The sequence below is a fragment of the Nansenia antarctica genome (assembly GCF_963989245.1).
Source record: "Nansenia antarctica genome assembly, chromosome: 12".
Taxonomy (NCBI): domain Eukaryota; kingdom Metazoa; phylum Chordata; class Actinopteri; order Argentiniformes; family Microstomatidae; genus Nansenia; species Nansenia antarctica.
This window is the reverse complement of record NC_137682.1, coordinates 20,388,852-20,411,351: the sequence shown is the minus strand read 5'-3', so window position 1 is coordinate 20,411,351 and position 22,500 is coordinate 20,388,852. Positions and strand designations below refer to the sequence as shown.

Below are 22,500 nucleotides of genomic sequence, written 5' to 3'. Positions count from 1 at the left end.
CCCGACGTCCTCGCACTTCCACTGCACGCGCAGCCGGGCGTGCGTGGAGCACCTGCAGCTGTGTGACCTGGTGGACGACTGTGGGGACGGGTCGGACGAGGAGGGCTGCTGTGAGTCAGGATGGCTGGCTGGCTGACAGACACACACACACACACGCGCACAGAAAGACGCACATGCACAGACAGATGCACCCACACACACACGGACACGCACGCAAGCACGCATGTACGCACGCACACACATAGACTCGCACACACACAGACACACACACACACACACACACACACACACACATACACACACACGCACACACACACACACACACACGCACACACACACGCACACACACACACACACACACACACACACACACACATTTTAAATGCTTTATTTATATCCACATAAATACAAAGTGCATTAAGAACATCAGTTCATTGGGAGTCATTCAGATACGTTTGTGACTGTACAGCAACCATCGTACACATACAATATTAACACAGAGGATGTTTCAAATGTGGGTTAACAGATACAATAGCATTACTGTCAAACTATATCTACTCTATGGGTACAAAAAGCAACGCCGTCTCCATATTGAGCGGCTACCGATAACAGTAGATATGGAGCAATACCTTGCTAACTGTTTAGCCTTTCTCTTGGAGATGTGGGCCATCTGAATGCCCCTAACCACCAGCTTGCACACATACACGCACACACACACACACACACACACACACGACCCCCTGCTGGCGGGAAAGCTAAACACCTTCTACGCCCGGTTCGACGAGGGGCGAACGGAGGTAACCGCAACACAAACACCACTCTCTCCAGCTCTCAGCAGCCTCACCCTCACAGAGCATGAAGTGAGACGCGTACTGAAGGCGGTGGACCCCAGGAAAGCCTCGGGGCCGGATGGCGTCCTGGGACGGGTGCTGAGAGACTGCGCCGACCAGCTGGCCGGGGTTTTCACCAACATCTTTAACCAGTCCCTGTCCCAGGCCACCGTCCCACCCTGCCTGAAAACCTCAACTATCATCCCAGTCCCGAAGAAAAGCACGGTGAGCTGCCTAAACGACTACCGCCCGGTGGCACTCACACCAATCATCATGAAGTGCTTCGAGAAACTAGTCCGGGCCCACATACTCACACGCCTCCCGCCCAACCTGGATCCATACCAGTTCGCCTACAGAGCCCACAGGTCCACAGAGGACGCCATCGCGACGACTCTCCACGCCACTCTATCCCACCTGGAGAGGGGAAACAGCTACGCGAGACTGCTCTTCGTGGACTTCAGCTCCGCCTTCAACACCATCCTTCCAGACAGGCTAGTGACCAAACTACTAGACCTGGGTCTATCACACTCTATATGTGCGTGGATCAAGGACTTCCTGACCGACCGCCCCCAGAGGGTGCGGGTGGGCCCCCACACCTCCACAGCCCTCAGCCTCAGCACTGGGTCCCCCCAGGGCTGCGTGCTAAGCCCCATCCTCTACAACCTCTACACCCACGACTTCACCCCCGTCCACCCCAGCAACTACATCGTAAAGTTTGCAGACGACACCACCGTGGTGGGATGTATCTCGGGGGGGGACGAGGCGGCGTACAGGGATGAGGTAGAGCAACTGAGCAAGCTGTGCAAGGTTAACAACCTGCTGCTGAACAAGTCAAAGACCCAGGAATTCATCGTAGACTTCAGGAGGAAAAAGTCTGAGATCCAGCCCCTGCTCATCGACGGAGAGAGCGTGGAGAGAGTCTCAACCCTCCGATTCCTGGGACATCACATGCAGGATGACCTGACCTGGAAGGACAACACAAAAGGCACCATCAAGAGGGCACAACAGCGGCTATACACCCTGAGATGCCTCAGGAAAGAACACAACAAGCAGGAGATACTGGTGGCCTTCTACCGCGGCGCAGTGGAGAGCATCCTCACCTACGGCATCTGCAACTGGTTCTACAGCTGCACAACAGCGGAGAGAAATGCGCTACAGAGAGTCGTGAGAACAGCACAGAAGATCACCGGCGCCCCCCTCCCCTCTCTGGAAGAGCTGTACAACACACGCTGTCTCAGGAAGGCCTCCAAGATCTCCAGGGACCCGACCCACCCTGGGCACGTACACTTTATCAGGCTGCCCTCGAAAAGGAGGTACAGGACCCCGGCCGCTAAGACAAACAGACTGAAGAACTGCTTCTACCACAGGGCCGTCAAGGCCCTGAACACAGCAAAGACCTAAGTTCTGGGCCCAGGACAGTCTGGACGGATTGTATGGCAGCTAGTGCTGAGGCACAAACATGTACATTTCAAGCCTGCAAACTGTGACACTTAAAATAACGTGAAAAAATACTATTGTGCAATATGACAACCCTAGTTGACTATCTGTGCAGTATAGTACAGTGGATTGTGTACATAGCCTTTATTTATGTAAACCAGCTCCTTACCTTCTTGTGATTTTATTCTTTTTCTAAAAGTTTTTTTTTCTTCCCTTTCCTAACACCAGGGGAGCCACCCCTCCTAAATTTCGTTGTTTGGTACCTGTACTGTAGCAATGACAATAAAGTCCATTCATTCATTCATTCATTCATTCATTCACACACACTACTGTATGCTTATTAACATTGATGTCGTCTCCCCCCCCCACCACCACCACCAGCCCCAGAGACACAGTGTGACTTTGAGCAGGGCCTGTGCGGCTGGACCCAGGAGCCGGGGGAGACGGACGTGTTTGATTGGAGGCGTATCCAGGGCCCCACCCCCACCCGCAACACGGGTCCCTGGAAGGACCACACCCTGGGCACCGTCAACGGACACTTCCTCTACATCGAGTCCTCCGCCCCCCAGGAGTTCATGGACACGGCCCTGCTGGTGAGCCCAGCCTTCCAGCCCACCACCCCAGCCCACCATGGCCAGGACCTCCAGCACCTCTGCGTGTTCCGGTTCCACTACCACATGTTGGGCTCCCACGTGTACCGCCTGGCGGTGTACCTGCGGACCACGGCGGTCGGACGCGGGCTCATGCTCTGGGTGCGCTACGGCGACCAGGGGAACATGTGGCACAGGAAGACCCTCTACCTCAACAGCGCTCGCCCCTTCCAGGTACACAGTCATCGAACTCAGAGAGGATTTTTTATGGTTAATATTTTTTATTGAGTTTCACATAGAGACATGTACACAACAGGACATCAGAACATCTAGTGTCCGTGGGGAAGGTTATTGTCCCAGGTAATAGTAGAAAACTAGTTTTGCTCTTCCCTATATGCAGTACATTGTCCATAAACAATAACAGAGGAGCATGTTCTTTTTTTCTTCTTTTTAAAAAATAAAATAAACTAACAAACAAAAAACTAAAACACAAACAAAAGAAAAGAAAAGAAAAGAAAAAACAGGGCGGGGGGGCGGCGGCATGTCACATATCAGAAATAAACAGAAAAGAAAATTACACAACAAATGCCATAGATACCCTAATATATGGGGGGGTCTTACAATTCTTACAATCCTAAACTCTTTAAAAAAAAAGGAAATCTGTACGGTACATTAGTGGATTCAAACTTGTAAAGGATGGGTGGATCGTGTTGAGAATGTTGATGTCTGAAGAGTTTTCTGGCTATCAAACATCAGCACATTTCCCCCTCACAGCTATGCTCGATGCACGTCTCTCAACAACTCTGCTTATAAACGCCTTGAAGGTTTAATTAAATCTCACTGAAAGTTTGATAAGAGACACAATCAACTCTAATATGTTGGTGCCTGGGAGTCACGTCACATCACATCACATCCAGCCTCACACCTAACCCATCATCATTCCCCCCCTGGCCACCCGTAGTCCACGGGGAAGAACCACATCTCCCACGATGCACGGCGGTGCTGGTTGGTGGAGATAGGCCCCGTCTCACCCTACAGGCTTTCTGCCTCTGCTCAACCATCCCATAAGAGGCCGTGGCACAAGATGTGTTTGGTATTCCTGTACAGTAGAACAAGGCTTCGCCGCGGTAGAGTTAGTTTACTTTGTTTTCTCGCGGTAAGAGAGGCAATGGAGTGCTGGCTGAAGATTAACGGAGACAAATAACCAAAGAATGAATAACAAGTTTGAAACAAATAATTAGGTTTTCAAAACAGTATTGCCAAGAGGGTAGACTCTCTTGTCTTAAATTCACAGTCTACCTGCATTTTGTATTATGCTGAATCCACAGTATACAACCATGGATGGGGTAAATCGTAGGGTATGCTTCACAGTGGAGTGCTGCTGTCAGGCTGAATGGGAGTTCCCAGGCTGTGGGATGAGGCTGCTGAGGTGGAGGTAATAACTGTGATAAGATTTCCACCACTGTGGCTGCCAAAGACTGGGGGCGCTGACATGACTCACTGTATTGAACTGGAAAAGGCAGGCAAGTCCCTCCTCCCCCCCCCCTCACATATTGCCTTGATGTCACCAAGACCAAGCTCCGGACCTGGGGTGATAGGGCCTTTTCAGCCGCAGCCCCCCATCCCTCTGGAACGCCCTCCCCAACCACATCAGACAGGCCAACACCCTGCCAACATTTAAACTGTTGGCCCTCAAAACCCACCTCTTCAAGCTTGCCTTCACCAGTTAACCCTCTCCCCCTCCCTTTCCCATGTGTCCCCAGCACTACCTTAATTAGGCCCCTATACTTTCTTTTACTTCTTTTGTTTCTTTTTTCTTTTTGTTACTACTCGATCTTTTCAGTTTGTAAAGCCTCTTTGAGTGTCTAGAAAAGTGATATATAAGTCTAATGTATTATTATGATTATTATGATTATGATTATGATTATTATTATTGGCAGATTTTGGTGGAGGGTACAGTGGGTGACGACTTCACTGGAGACATCTCCATTGATGACCTGTCCTTCCTAGACTGTGATCCTTATGAAGGTACCCCATGCTAACCGCTACACCGCTGAAACCATACTGAACGCATACACAGCATATACAGCTAGCATATATTTTTATGTGTGTTGTGTCCTATTAATAACTATTTGGAATAGTTGCTGTGGTGTATATATATTGTTGTTGTTGTTGTTGTTTCAGGAGAATTACCTTCAGTGACCCCCACCACCCCCTCCCTCACCACTCCGGCCCCCACAGTTCCTCCCCACAGCTGCCCTGGGGGAGAGTTTGTGTGCGGGGTGCACGGGGAGTGCGTGGACCAGAGGAGGGTGTGTGACTTCAGACACGACTGCTCTGACGGCTCAGATGAACACAGCTGTGGTGGGTAGAATAAAGTGGCTTTTCCACTACGGTGCTGACCCGGGTCAGCCCGCTTCGGTCTGCTTCTTTTCCCCTTTTCCATTAGTCGTCCCAGGTCGGTTCGGTTCGCTTCGGCTCGCTTCTTTAGCTCCACATCGACCCCAGGGTCCCTCCCCAAGCCCCATTTCATATCCGGATCTTTTTGCCAGGCTGCGTGTGACGTGTGACGCTGCACACCGTTGATTGGTCAATGGAAAATCGTCATCCCAAGTCCATATATTTCTTCACTAACCGCCATCTTGAAATACCACATTCGCTCTAGGAAAATGTCACTACAGTTTCTGTAATAGCTTATTAATAAAGATTCGAAAAATTATGCTGACCATCGTATTATCTTAGTTTAATGTCATTTCAATGAATCATATAACTTTTATTTACAACAAGCACAACACAAAAATCGCTATTATGCACTGTCTTTGCCCGTGAATAACACCGGCTGTGGAGGTGGTACAAACACAATACTCCTTTGCTAACTTCACCATCTGTCTACGGTCATTTTGAGCCCTTAACCACCGCGCTGACACCCCGAGAAGTTATGCTTTTAACCGTAAACTCGATGAACCGGGAGTTCACCCGGCCGCTGCTGCTCGCAGCACCGCTTGTCCAGTTGACAGCGGGGGCAGAGAATATTTCTACCCCGGAATTCCATTCAAATGCCCGCGTCAGTCAGCCTTTTCCGTAGAAATACATCGCTCCGTTATATATCGAACGTTACATGTTTTAAGGCTGATCTGTGCATGATAGTGCTGCATTATGTTGATCTATTTATATCGATCTATAAACGCGGAGATTGGAGCCCCGCACCAGCAAGACAGCGCTGCACTCGTATCTATCAGCCTGTCTGTATAATGATGTCGTTGAATGCCGATGCTGAGATACTGTGCTGATGAACCATTCGCTGACTGTCTTAATAAATCAAGTACAGAGATTCCAACCCGTGTTGAACATTCTATTTCCTTGTCAAATCGTGTATGCTGTCATTGCTGTGCACCTAATCTATGAGATGACAACGCATTTAAGATCACAATCCTCAATAGATTGATTCCATCGTTTTACCGACAAGAAGATTCTACAATCTATCAGCCTTTCCGTAGAAATACATCGCTCCCTGTATAACGATATATATCTAACGTTACATGTTTTAAGGCTGATCTGTGCATGATGATTGGTGCTGCATTTTTACATAATTCTTATCGCATTTCCCCGTTGTGTTGTGCTGCCGTTCAGTAGTCCAGCGCTTCATCATCCCCCTTCACCCCTTTCCATCCCTGGCATCATTGTATCAATGAACGTGGTATTATACATATTTACATATTACATATTTGTTGTTATTTATGGAAGTGTCCGGTTGCTGGAGGAACCAGGACGCCGGCTACACTGCACAGTTTAGCCCGAAATATATAGAGAGTGCAGCACCGCAACTCCCGTTGACAGAGAATCGTTTTACCAGGGAATTCGCTCCGCGCTGTGTCGACGGTGATAGGAGAGTAGGATCGACTCCATTCGAATGGTTTTGGAATCCATGTCTTCTCCCCTATCCGGACACGTTTGAATTGTTATCCTAACCCACGGTAAACCGAAGTTATTAACCCACAATGGGCACCGTGTTTGTCCGCACACAATGATACTACAGTTCATAAAGCAGACAAGTGAAGGCAGTGGTTTTAAGGGTTCAAAAAACATGACTTTATTATGTGTAGAACAACATATGTGCAGAACAAAATCCAATAGAAATGATTCAAACATGCAGACAATCAGGCAGTAGCCATCTCGCGCTGTTATGACGCGTAACTCCGCCTACTATCGTCTACTCCTCCTACTAGCTCCGGGTCTGTGTGTATAATGGAAAACCAGAACAGATCAAAAGTGACCCGACCTGACCCGAACCGATCCGAACTGCACTGACCCGGGCTGCTGATGGAAAAGCACCATAAATATACTACTGCTGTATCACCGTGTTCCCTCAGAGTATCTGGACTGGGATTTTTACTAGAATTGTCTTGTGTAAAACAACGGTCTGTCCGTCTGTCCCTCTGTCCATCTGCCTCCCTGCCTTCCCTCCTGTCCGTCTGCCCTGTGCTGCCTGTATGCCTGATCGTCTGTCCGTCTGTCTGTGCTGCCTGTATGCCTGATCGTCTGCCTGCCTGTCTGTCTGTCTGTGCTGCCTGTCTGTCTGTCTGTCTGTCTGATCGTCTGTCCGTCTGTCTGTGCTGCCTGTATGCCTGATCGTCTGTCTGTCTGCCTGTCTGTCTGTCTGTCTGTCTGTCTGTCTGTCTGTCTGTGTGTCTGTATGCCTGACCGTCTGTCTGTGTCTGTCTGTCTGTGTCTGTCTGTCTGTGTCTGTCTGTCTGTCTGTCTGTCTGTTTGTCTGCCTGCCTGTTTGCCTGTCTGCCTGTCTGTCTGTTTGTTTGTCTGTCTCTCTGCCTGTCTGTCTGTCTGCCTGCATGTCTGTCTGTCTGTCTGTCTGTCTGTCTGTCTGTCTGTCTGCCTGCCTGTCTCCCTCTGTCTCCCTCCCCTCCAGTGAAGGAGGTGTGTGCCTTCGAGGGAGGTGATTTGTGTGGGTGGAGTACCAGCCTCCATGTCATCCATCCCTTGCACCCTTTCCGCTGGCTCCCTGACCAGGGCAACACCATCCACGGAGAGGAGTACCACCGGCCCATCAACGACCACACCCTGTGAGTCTCTCTGACTCACACAAACACGCCCAGGGCCCACAACCTCCATACCACCCCCCTCCATGACAGAGTGTTTACCTCCGGTGTCTCTCTGTCCACGGCTTGATTATCTGAGGTCTCCTGAGTGGAGAATGAAAGCAGAGGGAAGAAATAGCCTAACCGCTTCAACTTCTACTCTATTTCCTTCCCGCAATTTCCTTCTTTTAGCCAGTGGGGACCAAAGTGCAGGTGAAATCATCTCTCATACTGCCTCTCCCTCTCCCTCCTCTGCCCTTTCCTCTTCCCCCCCACTCTCCCCACCCCCCACTTCTTCTGCAGTCCTTTATTCTTTCCATAGTGGCCCGATCAATATTCTCCTGAAGCCCTGGAGGTGAGAGGGGGAAAACTCTGTGTTCTGTAAGCTCAGGGAAGGGAAGGGCTCTGGTCTCTGGTCTCTGGGGTATAGATCTGGGGTATAGATCGGGGGCACTAGGGGGTGAGTGGTACAGGTCTGTGTGGTTCTGGGAGCTTATTGAGATGGACGAGGACAGTCAGCTCTCCTACGGCGGTGGAGGTGGAGGACGGCTCTGTGATTGACAATCTGTAAGGGCCTGCAGGGCTCTCATACTGGGAACAGATAACAGATGAGTGCTAGTGTGTGTGTGTGTGTGTGTGTGTGTGTGTGTACGTGCGTGCGTGTGTCTGTGTCTGTGTATGTGCGTGTGCGCGTGCGTGTCTGTGTATGTGCGCGTGCATGCGAAAAGAAAATCAGGGGGGGATGGTGGATTTGATCATATGTGGACAATTTTAGCATCCCCACAGCGTCAGTGACTTCAGTGTCAGTGACTTGCTAAAAATGTCATTGCATGTGTGCGTGCCCCCTCACCCACAGTATTTTACTCAATATGCACAAAACTAAATGTTGAAATAGCAGTAATACCACGTTCATTGGTAAAATGACATAAGGGATGGAAAGGGGGGATGGCAGTTTTAGAAGGGGGATGATTTTGACCGTTTTTTTTTTCAGGGGGGATGCCATCCCCCCTCATCCCCCCTCAACTTGAGTGCTGCCTCTAACCCTGGCGTTTCCCTTGGCACCAGTGGCACAGCTGAAGGCTGGTACATATATGCAGACAGCTCCAATGGCGGGTACAGACACAGCACCGACCTGCAGACACCTATCATCTCCTTCACCGGGCCCCAATGCACCCTGGGATTCTGGTACCACATGAGCGGTTTCACTGTGGGAACACTGCAGGTGAGGGAACCAGTCATTCCTCCATTACATACTCAAATGATCTCAACAGCAAGGATATGTGACACGGTCTGGTGAAAAGAGACGCATGTCGGAGATTCTCAAGTCGCGCAAAATGAGCAAAAAGCTTCTATTTTTTATTTTCCTCGATGTGTGTTACATTTTTTTGGGCATATTACGAAAGTTGAAATGCTGAAGAGCCCACTCGATATAACAAACATCAGTTTTAGGATCACTAAATACTTAGCATTTCTGAATTGGATTCACTGTCAGATACATGGCTTGTAAACAAACAACGTTTTAGGACGTGTTCAAAAGCAAGGACTGTGTGATCTAATTGAATTATGTGTTTTTACCATGTTGATGTTCTACTAGCATGTTGTGATGTGCCAGACATGCAGTTAGATGTTCGTAGCGAAGTTCCTTTTTAGCGCTAGCTATTAGCAGCTGTTTTGCCTGTCTTTTGATTCAGAGCGCGTTTTGATTCAGAGCGTTGATTTGAGGAGGACCAACATTCAAATAAACATAATCTTCTTTTTCTTCTATTTTAATGTATGACACATAATTCAAAATCGTACACTTTCATAATCTGGAAAAAAAACTGAAAAATTACCATGAGGACTTGAGGACTTTTTAACGAGACCGTGTCACATGTGACATACTGTATATTGATACACCATACATGGCATACCGTATTGTGAGTGCATTGTGACCTAAACTAACGATGAGTCAGCCATGTAATCTGCTGTTTGTCTTGTTCTGACTGTGTTTTGCAGGTGTTCATTAAATACGGAAACATCACCCTTGAAGTGTGGTCACAGACTGGTAACCAAGGCAGCAAATGGAGACGTGGAGAAGTCTTCCTGGGAATTTCTCATGACTTCCAGGTCTGTTGGTCAATCATCCTGTCTGACAGAACAATTTTTTCCAGTTGTAGTGCATTGTATTCATTTACATTTACATTTACATTTTTGGCATTTAGCAGACGCCTTATTCCAAAGCGACTTACAATCAATACATTTGACTAAGCAAGTGAATCATCAATCCACCAGTCGTATCAGGAAGAGTAATCTAGCTCAGGCCAGAGGCCATTGGCAGTCTCAGTGATAAAAAAAAATTGTATAGACACTGGAGAAACAGAGAAACAGTAGAAGTCATAGGGGACACAGTAAAGGGGAAAGCGGGTGTCTCAGGAGACGCAGTGCTGGGGGGTAGTGGATGTCTATTCATTCATGAATCTGTGGTACCTGAAGTAAACATTCCTTTGTTATAAATGATGGAAAACATAAAATGCTTGAACTCAACTCTTGATTTTGAGTTGTTAGAGGCAGAATGGCGACATTCTACCAGGAGGAACATCACAGTGAAAACAGACACAGTGCTACAGAGGAAGAATCGACTGGACATTACTTATGTAATGTCAATAATTAGCTCAGATTTATGGAATTACGACGTCTATTAAAAAATGTCCCCCCTCGCAAGCATGACGTTTCTATTGATTGAGCCTAATCACAACTAATGAGTCTCAGGTCATAACTGGGAGAAGAGTCACACTTACCGAGTCTCTGCATGCAGTCACTGCAGCCTCCCAACGACTGGGGTTATTTTAGGACAGGCACCCTACTGAACACCCCGCACAAAGACCCCATTTTAACACAAGACCATTTTACAGTCCAAATACCATGACCTTTGTGCCTGGTGTACTAATATCTATGAACCTTTGTCAGGCAGGTCGACTCAGATCAACCATTCAGTTTGTCCAATCAGTGTCTCAAGTGCCCTTTCACACTATAGCAGCTCTTCCAACAGTCCTTTTACACCCTTCCGGAAGATTCCAAATACCCTTTTCTCTCCGCCAGCAGCCTCCTTCATCAGCCCACCTCCTCTCTAGTGTGCACCGTGACTCAGGATTGGGCTGCTCTAGTCTAGAACATACTGTAGGATTATTTAGCTGCAATCCGATTGTGATCGATCATGGATGATGTGTGTAATGATGTGTATTAATACTTGGTATTGGTCGTGTTAAAGCCTCAAACAGAGAGTTCATGTCAGTCCTCCTGTCTCTGTTTGCCTAGGTGGTCTTCAGGGCCAAGCGTGGTATCAGCTACATGGGTGACGTGGTGGTGGATGATGTGACCTTCCAGAACTGCTCTCCTCCACTGACCCCAGACCAGCCGTGCGGCCCGGAGGAGTTCGCCTGCGCCAACGCTCACTGTGTCCCCCAGGACAACCTGTGTGACTTCATCGACCACTGTGGGGACGGCTCTGACGAGGACCCTTACATCTGCAGTGAGGCTCCCCTCTCTCCTGCCTGACTGAAAAGTGACAGTCTTTGGAGAATCTTTTATCTTAAAAAATAAATAAATAATAATAATATTATTGAGATTGAGACTCTGTGATTGATTTCTCTTGTCTGGTTTTCCCAGAGGGCTTCCGCGGACGCTGCAACTTTGAGTTCGACCTCTGCTCCTGGCGTCAGTCCCGACACGACGATTTCAATTGGCTGATCAAAGCGGGCAGCACGGGGACGGCCGGCACGGGGCCGTCGCAGGACCACACCTTGCGGGACCCGGCCGGACATTACCTCTACGTGGAGAGCTCTTTCCCTCAGAAGGCCGGAGACAGCGCCCGTATCTCAGGACCCCTCCTCAGCCGCAGGAGCAGGCTGTGCAAGGTCAGAGGTCAAAGTCAGGAGTCAGAGGTTTTCACAGGGGACTGTTAGTCGAAGGTCAGAGTTCCAAGGTCCGAGTTCGTTCACGGCGTGGTGGTTAGTCGGGGCGGGTGTGTGTGTGCATGCATGTGTGTGTGTGTGTGTGTGTGTGTGTGTGTGTGTGTGCATGTGTATGTCCAACCCAGCCTTTTTGATTGACTGCTCAGTCTGGTTGGAACCATGTCTGCCTCATCCTACTGCCAGACAATGCCAATCAATAACACACTCAGCTGACAGCCGGCCAATTAAACGAAGCGAGGAGGTACAACAGAAGATGTGAGAGCGGAGTAGACAATACAGTTCACTTTCTCCTGAGAGGTTGTGTAGAATTGCTCCGCTTTTCCCCTTTCTGAACACATATGGTGGAATTTGGGAGGAAGCTCAGTTGAACTCATTACCGCTCTGCCGCTGCTGCATTTGAGTGGCTAACTTTGTGGGCAAAGCTTTAATGAAGGGAGGAAATGAAGGGTAACGCATATATAACTGACAGTTAGTTTTTTTGTCCATAACTACTGTAATTACTATTGCATTTAGGCTACACAGACTTTTGTGCTCCTTTGCTTTCAGAAGAGGTGGTTTTGGTGGAAAGTAAAAGGTATTGCGCTCAATGCGCTGTGAAATTACAATCGTGAGCTTAGAATTATACGGTTATAATCTCTGTTTAGGGCAGTTCAGAGATATTGAGCGTCAACGTTTTTACATTCCATTATGTTTTGTGAGATGGAACCTTTGTATTTTATGAATTACTAACTCAAAAATGTCAACATTTTAAAAATAACACCACACAGGCATTAATAAACACCTAATGAATCAGATTATGTAAAAAAACTACATTTTGACAAAAATGGAGATAGAACCTTATAATTCTAACATCACGCAATGGTAATGCAGAAAGCAGAAGTCACAGTTCTACGTGTCAAAGACTTTCTCAGTCTTACTGAAAGTCCCTTCAGAGGACCAAGTCATCTCACTTTAGGGGGCACTTCTAATAAATCTGTGTATTATAATACAATTACCGTGATATTTCTCAATGTGTGATTCCTATTCATGATATTACACTGGCAGGTCATGGACATGGGATAATCCATGCTGAACGGGGCCCAGAAGAGGCTTTCATCACATCACAATTTTCTCTGTTTCTTTTCTGTTTTTGGTCAATAGCTACTGTACATGACTTGACCCCAAATGTTCCCGCTCTTTTCCAGATCCGGTTCTACCTGCACATGTCTGGAGAAGGCGTCGGCACCCTGAACGTGTTCCAGAACAGTGGAGGTCACCGACAGCTCTTGCTCAACCTGACTGGAGACCAGGGCAACTACTGGCAGAAGAGGGACATCCTCTTAACCTCCGTGGCGGCAGACTTCCTGGTCATGTTCGAGGCCAAGGTCGGCCACAGCGCCAAGGGAGACATCTGTCTGGATGACATCACCTTCTCTCCCGGCTGTCTGCTCTCCACCATGTCCGAGGCGGAGGAAGCCACGCCCCCACCTCCATCAGGTATGCTGTCACTCACAGTGCTGTCACTGTCTCATTCATGTAAGTAGCTTGCTGTCCTGGGGGGTATTCCATCAACGTCGCTAAACGAAAGTCCAAGCTTATTTCCTTAAGTTCCATTCCCTGAATGTGGCTTAAAGGAATCACTGCTGAGTAACCATGGCAATTTATACCTCAGAACTAACCTGGTACATACCAGGTTAACTGTCAAGATTAATTTAGCTGTGTTTCAAATGAATGTCCAACAGGTTAAGAAAATTACCACTTTCAATGTCTTCAAAAGCCGATAGATAGATTAATTAGATTAATGAATAGCTTGGATCCCTGCCTCAGGAGGGAGCTGTGGACTGTATAATGTTTATTTTTTGTCTTCACAGCTTTAACACCTCACCCAATTAGGCTAATTAACAGTAAATGCATTGTAGTCTCGTAAGCCTAAACAGGCCCTCAAAACCCACCTCTTCAAGCTTGCCTTCACCAGTTAACCCTCTCCCCCTCCCCTTCCCATATGTCCCCAGCACTACCTTAATTAGGCCCCTATACTTTCTTTTATTCATTTTTTGTTTCTGTTTATTATTACTACTCGATCTTTTCAGTTTGTAAAGCGTCTTTAAGTCTAATGTATTATTATTATTATTATTATTATTATTATTATTATTAATTTTAATCATACATCTGATATTATCTAGCCTGCTGATAATGTAGCCACAGTAGTGAATGTTCATTTATTAAAAATTAAATTAAATAATAGTAATAAGTAGGCTAGGCAATAAGTAGGCTAGTACTGTATAACTTAAGCATTTAATCTGTCAGCAATTGTTTGCCAAGCCACCTCCCTCGCCTTGTTGCTTGCGGCAGTATTGCCCTTTTTGGTGATTGAAGGGTTTGTTCCGCTGATGTGAAGAACACCACTCAGCCCTCTGCGCTCTGCCCTCTGCGCTCTGCGCTCTGCTCTGCGCTCTGCGCTCTGCTCTCTGCTCTCTGCGCTCTGCCCTCTGCGCTCTGCGCTCTGCGTTCTGCGCTCTGCTCTCTGCTCTCTGCGTTCTGCGCTCTGCGCTCTGCCCTCTGCGCTCTGCCCTCTGCGCTCTGCGCTCTGCGCTCTGCCCTCTGCGCTCTGCCCTCTGCCCTCTGCCCTCTGCGCTCTGCGCTCTGCGCTCTGCTCTCTGCGCTCTGCGCTCTGCCCTCTGCCCTCTGCGCTCTGCGCTCTGCCCTCTGCGCTCTGCGCTCTGCCCTCTGCCCTCTGCGCTCTGCTCTGCGCTCTGCCCTCTGCGCTCTGCCCTCTGCGCTCTGCGCTCTGCGCTCTGTGCTCTGCTCTGCGCTCTGCTCTCTGCCCTCTGCGCTCTGCGCTCTGCGCTCTGCGCTCTGCTCTCTGCGTTCTGCGCTCTGCGCTCTGCGCTCTGCGCTCTGCTCTCTGCGCTCTGCTCTCTGCGTTCTGCGCTCTGCGTTCTGCGCTCTGCGCTCTCGTTCTGCGCTCTGCTCTCTGCGTTCTGCGTTCTGCGTTCTCGTTCTCCCTTCTTCTCCATCATGGTATCTTTCTTCTTCTTTTTCACAATCGGCTGTTCTGGGCTGCTTATTACTCCGTGTGCGCGCCCAAAGCAAGACTTTTACAAGCCCGGACAGAGTTAGCGCTGACGAGATACAGTCAACGTTAAGTGTAACCAGGCTTTTCCAATTAAGCGCTGATGTAGTTAGCGACGATGATGACATACCCCCCCTGGTCTCTTCTGAAAATGCAGGCTATAGTAATATGGAAGTACTGAGAATTTGTATTCGACTAGACAGTTTTTTGGTCCAAGGAAAGAAAGCCATTTGAGCCTTTTGCAGGGTTCCCACGGGTCCTTGAAATCCTTGAAAGTTTGTGAATTTGAGAAAAAAAAATCAAGGCCTTAAAAGTTTTTTAAAAATCGACATGGGTCATTGAAAGTGCCTGAATTCCCCTCTCTCTCTCACTCTCTCTCTCTCTCTCTCTCTCTCTCTCTCTCTCTCTCTCTCTCTCTCTCTCTCTCTCTCTCTCTCTCTCAAAAGAAAATATATAAGTAACATGTAGAAGGGAATAAAACAACCATACTAGTTACTAAGGTTAATTAGTTAGCTAGATTTTAAACCGACATAACGCCGTTAGATTTGAAAACCGTTCATGGTCATTCCTATTATATACATTCACATCTAGATCTGTCTCAAACTATGCCGTGTTGGGTCCTTGAATTTGAGGGAATTGAGTCTTGAAAGTCCTTGAAAGGTGCTTCAATTTGATGTTTCAGAAGGTGTGGGAACCCTGTTTGAGTTTTGAACCCACTGTCTCACAGGTTGAGGCTATATTCCGATGCACATGGATGACTTGCTTTCCTCACCTTCTCCTCCGTCACCCCAGATACGTTTTGACCTGGAACGATATTTTAACCACATCTCTATTATTTAGAACAGTGGCGGGAAGGGGGAGGCGGAGCAGAAGGAAGGTTCTAGAAGGAAGGAGACTATTGAGTCACAATACGAATGGTCGCCTGACTGAACGAACCAACGGCGTCGCTGAAGTGTGAAACAAAAGGCCGGGGCGGCTTTCCAAACGACGTGCCGCGTCCTCCTCCTGCCTTCTCTCTCTCTTCTTTATGAGCTAACCTTTCAGAGCTGAGACAACCAGCCAAAAGTAACAACTGATTTACGCCCTTTGTCACAGTGGTGTTTAGCAGCTAGATTACCCTATTCCAATTTATAGCTCCCTCCTCTGTTGTATCCGATGCTGGAGGAGAGGAGAGGAGGTGGAACTCTGGGATGGGTTATTGGGTTTCTTTGAGGCGATGTAGTGAATGCTGTGTGTGTGGCCACTTCAAGGGATGAGTCAGTCATCTGCTGAGCTGAGGCCTTGTATACAATGGCCCTGTGTGTGTGTGTGTGTGTGTGTGTGTGTGTGTGTGTGTGTGTGTGTGTGTGTGTGTGTGCCTGTGTGCGTGCGTGTGCGCGTGCGTGTGTGTGTGCGCGTGTGCGTGTGTGTGTGTGTGTGTGTATGTTCCTTTATCTCTGTTGGAGTTGCATTTTTATGTGACCTGCTGCGAGACCCCCTACAGGCAGGGGCATTAGTGAGTCATCAGATTGCTCTAATGGAGTGTTACGGTCAGAGCTAAGGAACCCCAGCGGGACACAGAGACAGGGACACGTATAGAAAATAATTGGGTAACAGGGTGGAATGGCGAGCAGGGTAGGGTGGCAGGACAGGCAGACAGGGCAGACAGGCAGGTAGACAGGTAGACAGGGCAGGCAGGTAGACAGGTAGACAGGGCAGGTAGACAGGTAGACAGGGCAGGTAGACAGGTAGACAGGGCTGGCAGGCAGGTAGACAGGGCAGACAGGCAGGTAGACAGTGCAGGCAGGCAGGTAGACAGTGCAGGCAGGCAGGTAGACAGGGCAGGCAGGGCAGGTAGACAGGCAGACAGAGCAGACAGAGCAGGTAGACAGGTGGACAGGGCAGGCAGGGCAGGTAGAAAGGTAGACAGGGCAGGTAGACAGGTAGACAGGGCAGGCAGGCAGGGCAGACAGTCAGGCAGAAACCGAGGAAATGGTCCTGTAGCACAGCAAGAACGCAGAGAGACAAATGCTCAGACACAGAGAATCTTCAGGACATTAGCTACTGCAAAGCAGTCGCAGAGAACGAGAGTGACTTGTAACGACAACCAACAGATCTGGTGATGAGTCGATGGGAAGCTGCTGGGATTTAAATACCGTGAGCAGAAGAAGTGCTGAACCACAGGTGTTCCTCTTTTCAAAAGATGCCGGTCGAGAGACGACGCTGGCGTTGCTTGTTCGCCGCTTCTCCGGCCCGAAATCTAGGTGTAAGTGCAGTATACAGAGTAGATCGTCCTACAAAGACACTTAGGGCCGGTTTCAGAGACAAGGCTTAAGCCTAGTCCTGGACTAAATCACACTTTCAATGTAAAATCTCCATTGAAGATGTTTTTTAGTCTAGGATTAGGCTTAAGCCTTGTCTGTGAAACCGGCCCTTAGACTTAGATTTAGTAATCAAAAAATGTATCGGACCCCTATACTTTCTTTTATTTATTTTCTGTTTCTTTTTATGTTACTACTCAATATTTTCAGTTTGTAAAGCGTCTTTGAGTGTCTAGAAAAGCGCTATATAAGTCTAATGTAATATTATTATTATTATTATTATTATTAAGATCGAGATCGAGCAGGTGGGGATGTTGGCGAAACTGATTGCTGGAGCCTCCTCACACATACTATACACACACGCACACGCACACACACACACGCACACACACACACACACACACACACAGAGAGACACACACACACACACACACACAGACACACACACAGAGAGACAGACAGGAGAGAGAGATGCTGGCAGAGGCTAGGTGGAAGTGGAGGGCGACATGTAGTCTCTGCTCAACGTGAAACAGCGTGAGTCTGAGGGCTGGTGGTAATGAGGTGTTAACAGTGTGAGATCAGCTCACCTGCTGGGTACGGCTGCTGGGTACGGCTCTTTGCCTTGACAAACGCATCAATCCTCCACGCATCAATGAAATGTTAAAGAGAAGCGGCGGCGGGATATCGCTAACTAGTTAGTTTTCTTAGATTTTTTTTTTTACTACAGTTAGTATTATTATTCTTTTATTTTGTATATTTTTTTAATACAGTTAGTATTCTTGAAACCTCTCATTTTCAGTCTGGATGGTTAATGTATTGTATAGTTTGTACAAATATGATTTATGAATTGAATCACTGTTTCACCTTGTTCAGTTACGGAATCCCTATGTTATCAGTGCCAAATTTAGAAGCAGCAGGACTGTTAACACTAGAACAGCCATGGGTGGGGTCATTTTGACCCCTGTGAGTAAAAACATGTTTATATCTCTGCACTCGATCACATTTCAGGACCCTCCTTTCATGACTTTTCCTAGATATGTGCCTTCTACCACCCCAGTATGAAGCTATTTTGCAGTTTTTCTGTGTAGGACGCAGGCTAATTTACAAGGCGGACAACTAGTGGTCGTTGTGTGTAAATAGCAGCTTCCCGTTGTAAAGACTATGGTCATTTGACCCCCGAGGCGGCTCTTAGTAGGCACGGCTGTTCTAGTGTTAAGTTTCACTTTGTATGGAGTGCCCTGTAGCGTCGCTTTATAAAAAGTGTTTGGGATTATTATTAGATCAGTTGTATTTTTTAGAATGTGTGGAATGTGTGTTTGCTATTTGTATTGTGTCATACTCCACATGAATGATTACCATAGAGAGCCACCACATCCAATGGCCCTGAAACGTTAAGCACTCTGGCCCTTAGTCACAGCTCATCACAGCTCTGATCAAAAGGACACGCACGCACGCACGCACACACACACACACACACACACACACACACACACACACACACACACAGTACCTTCCTTAGTGGCCACAGGCTTTGGTCTGAATATTCACAGAGCAGTGATGGTAATGAGAGCAGCAGGTCGTGTGCAAACACCATAATTACAGAGTCCTTCATGGTCCTTCAGGGCATTTCTATTTCTATTTTCTATTGTTTCAATTCATAATATTGTTTCAATTCAATTCATTTGAAAAATGCCGCAGAGCCTGGATGTAAGCTCAGACACACACACACACACACACACACACACACACACACACACACACACTACACACACACACATTGCACTCATATGGCTGTCCACTTGGGACAAAGGCTGGGGGAGGGGGAGGAGACACCCCTGGGAGGTGGTACGCTCCCCCCCTGCAGTGGTCACAGGAGGCCCGGGACAGAGCAGGGCCGGTGGGGAGAGGAAGCAGAACCCGGGGCTGACTCAGACCTCCCCTAGAGAGAGTGGGGCTGAATTGAATGTTTCCTCCTAAGCATTCAATCTTGACTTTAACAGAGGCCATGGCTCCTTAGCCCCTGTGAAAACAATCCTAGACCAGGGTAATAGGCTGTCAGGACTGCCCTGTTCTTACCATGCATCACAACCTAGCATCTCATTGTTGTCTGATGATGTTTATCTTACATTGTTCTCCATCACGTTGACCCAGTCACTTTAAATCCCATAGAATCATCTCTCATTATCTCCTTCTTCATAAACAGTCCCCGATAGCCTCTGATATTATTATTCCACTGTAATTGAGATTTTACACATCATCATTATGTACCATTGATTGCATAAAATGAGACGGATGAATTCTACATATGAAGCGTATTTATCAGAGAGAAGCGCATTGTGTTCCGATGTTATCACCGTCTCCCTTACCTGTTTAAAAGGAGGAGGAGGAGGAGGCGGCGGGAAGGAGGGAGGGAGACGCAGGGGGGGGTGGGGGACCGCGAGAAATCATTTTAGCTGTGTTTCATTCATCATGGAAAATTGATTAAAATTGAGACCAAGAGAAAAAGCCAGGTCGACCTTGCAACCTCCAGCGATGGCGCTGGTTGTTATGATTGATTCTGTAATTGATTGGAGAGATTGTGAGGCTCCTGGTGTTGCCGGGGCGACCTTGGGTTTGACTCGCTCCAAATGGAATAATAATATCCTAGTGATGATAGAGGAAGGACAACCAGCCTTCTCTTGTATTGCTGCTCTAACAACTGCCTGTATCGCTGGTAGACAGCATCTCCTCTCAGGGGCTGGAGACATCATATAGTCAGCAGATCATTGTGCCGCCTTTATCCAAAGCGCTTTACAACGGCCTCTCATTCACCCATTCACACACACATTCACACACCGATCCGCCAACCTTGCGATCATTAGACAGCAGCTCTACCTCTTGCGCCACAGCCGCCCCAGAATTTAATATAGGTGACATAATATGGCTGAATGCCCGGAAACGACATTACAAGTATTACATGGGCCAGACCTGGGGGGGGGGGGGGAAGAGCCCTGGCTGAGAAGTGGCCTTTTTGCTGTGGGCCTCTGGGCTCTGCTATGAGGGAAGTGGCCCTGATAACATTCCTGTGGGGCTGTTCAGCCCCAGCATCTGACCAGCCAGAGGAGGAAGGGTCTAACCTTTATTTTGGGGGGTCTGTGGTTCGGTGTTTTGTTCATATTGTTGATATTATACTCGTAGTTTATGTTGTTTTACGTATTGTTCTTGTTATAAATCACATTGAGACAATTGTGAGACAGAGTGCTATACATTTGATTGATTGATTGATTGATTAAAGTTTGGGGAGTACTTCCACTCTGCACCACCAGGGGGCAATGTGCTCCTCAGGCTGACACTCTGGGCCTGAAGGGTCAGTGGACCAGTGGACTGTGGGGCAGACAGGGCAGAGAGGGTGGTCTGTACACCTCAGTAGTGGAATCTTCAGTCTGATCCAACGACTGATGAGCTGTCCTTAATATCGAATGAACACCACCAGCAAAAAGTCAAATAATACTCCTAATCATCCTAATCATCCTGCACTACTAACATTCAATCTGTTGATGAAAAGAAACGGTAGGAGGAATACAAGCTACAAGCAGAAGTTCCTCCTCTGGTGTGTGTGTGTGTGTGTGTGTGTGTGTGTGTGTGTGTGTGTGTGTGTATTGGGTATTTAGCAGACTATACAGTACAGTATAAGCCAACATGGGAGCTAGACCAGAGTCTGAGAGAGAGAGAGAGAGAGAGAGAGAGAGAGAGAGAGAGAGAGAGAGAGAGAGAGAGAGAGAGAGAGAGAGAGAGAGAGAGAGAGAGAGAGAGAGAGAGAGAGAGAGAGAGAGAGAGAGAGAGAGAGAGAGAGAGAGAGAGAGAGAGAGAGAGAGAGAGATGACTTCTTCCCTTCCTCCCTGTCCCTCCATGTGGCTGTGGTGGAAGTTGGAGCCTTTCCTTCTGGTCCCGTGCTCCTGAACAGGAAGGAACAAAGGATTAGGAGGGTCTTATCCCCCCTTTCTTCTGTTTAATTACTGGGACCCCCCCCCTCTCTATCACGCCTCATCTCCCTCTCCTAATACTCCCCAAAGCCCACGTCTGACCCCCACTGGAATGCCCTGGCTCCAAAAGAACCCAAATTCCAGCCCTCCTTACCCCTCCCTCACCCTCACCCCCCCCACCCCCCTCACCCTCCTGCCCTGATACAATAAGCAGAGTTTACCGCTCCCCCCCCTTTGTCTCCCTAAGCCACTGAAAGGGAGACCAATGTATCATTTAGATGGACTGTTTTTTTTGCTTAGGTTGCTTTTTAATTATTAATATATATAGTTATTTTTTTTATTCTTGGCTTTTTAGGTGGTTTGCAATGTGTTTTCTGGGCATCTGTTTCAGTTTGAGGGAAATGGCTTGAATTGGCCATGGGGATTTTGCTGTTTTGAATTCCACTTACGGTTCTCCCATGTCTTTCCAATTTCGGCGGTTTGTGTGTTTGTTTGTGTGTATACATGCATGTGTGCTCAGAGTCGTGGTGCCAAGCAGAATCTAACAGGGAACTCACACATCTGTTTGTCTGCATAATGGAATGGATAAGACTGATGCTGTTCATGTTTTTCTCACAGTATTTGTTTTTGATCAGCCTGATCATCTTTGATCATTTGATCAACTCATCTTTCATCCTGTCGACAGTTTACACAATAGTAGTTCATGATAGGCTGGGTCACTTCTCTAATGCTTGACCCCTGACCCCTGCTTAGAGATGAAACTCACCAACAGACCAGAAGTCTCCCTCATGCTCTCCTGCCTCTCATGTGAAAGCCATTACATGCAAATATAGACTGTCAATTATTTAGTTGCACAACGACTTTGTGAAAAGCAGAGCGAGTGAGCTCTTTGTGTGTGTGTGTGTGTGTGTGTGTGTGTGTGTGTGTGTGCGTGTGTCTGGGTGTGTGTGTGTGCGTGTGTGCGTGTGTGCGTGCGTGCGTGCGTGCGTGCGTGTGTGTGACCATCTTACTGGTCACCAAAATTACCATGAAGACATTTGAAGCTAAACAGAGGTGTGTGTGTGTGTGTGTGTGTGTGTGTGTGTGTGCGTGCGTGCGTGTGTGTGTGTGTCTGTATGATGTCTTACTGCCTCTAGGCTCCTGTCCACTGGGATCCCTGCAGTGTGAGAGTGGACAGTGTTTCCGTCCAGAGCAGAGCTGTGACTTCGTAGACGACTGCTGCGACGGCACAGACGAAAGGCATTGTGGGACTTCCTGCTCCTTCGAGGACGGTCGCTGTGGGTGGA

The 22,500-nt window shown here is 47.9% G+C and overlaps 1 protein-coding gene across 1 annotated transcript in view; it reads left to right on the top strand.

Moving 5' to 3' along the window:
• The window catches only part of malrd1 (MAM and LDL receptor class A domain containing 1), a gene marked incomplete at both ends in the record, with an annotated part of 81,083 nt that overhangs the window by 26,975 nt on the left and 31,608 nt on the right, over positions 1-22,500 (top strand). Inside the window, 11 exons of the mRNA XM_080543628.1 lie at positions 1-110; positions 2,649-3,091; positions 4,798-4,885; positions 5,042-5,221; positions 7,782-7,935; positions 9,016-9,172; positions 9,946-10,056; positions 11,245-11,458; positions 11,596-11,843; positions 13,085-13,376; positions 22,351-22,500. The exon at positions 1-110 is cut by the window's left edge and continues 258 nt beyond it; the exon at positions 22,351-22,500 is cut by the window's right edge and continues 96 nt beyond it. Coding sequence (XP_080399754.1) covers positions 1-110; positions 2,649-3,091; positions 4,798-4,885; positions 5,042-5,221; positions 7,782-7,935; positions 9,016-9,172; positions 9,946-10,056; positions 11,245-11,458; positions 11,596-11,843; positions 13,085-13,376; positions 22,351-22,500 — 2,147 coding nt within the window. The remainder of the gene's footprint in view (positions 111-2,648; positions 3,092-4,797; positions 4,886-5,041; positions 5,222-7,781; positions 7,936-9,015; positions 9,173-9,945; positions 10,057-11,244; positions 11,459-11,595; positions 11,844-13,084; positions 13,377-22,350) is intronic.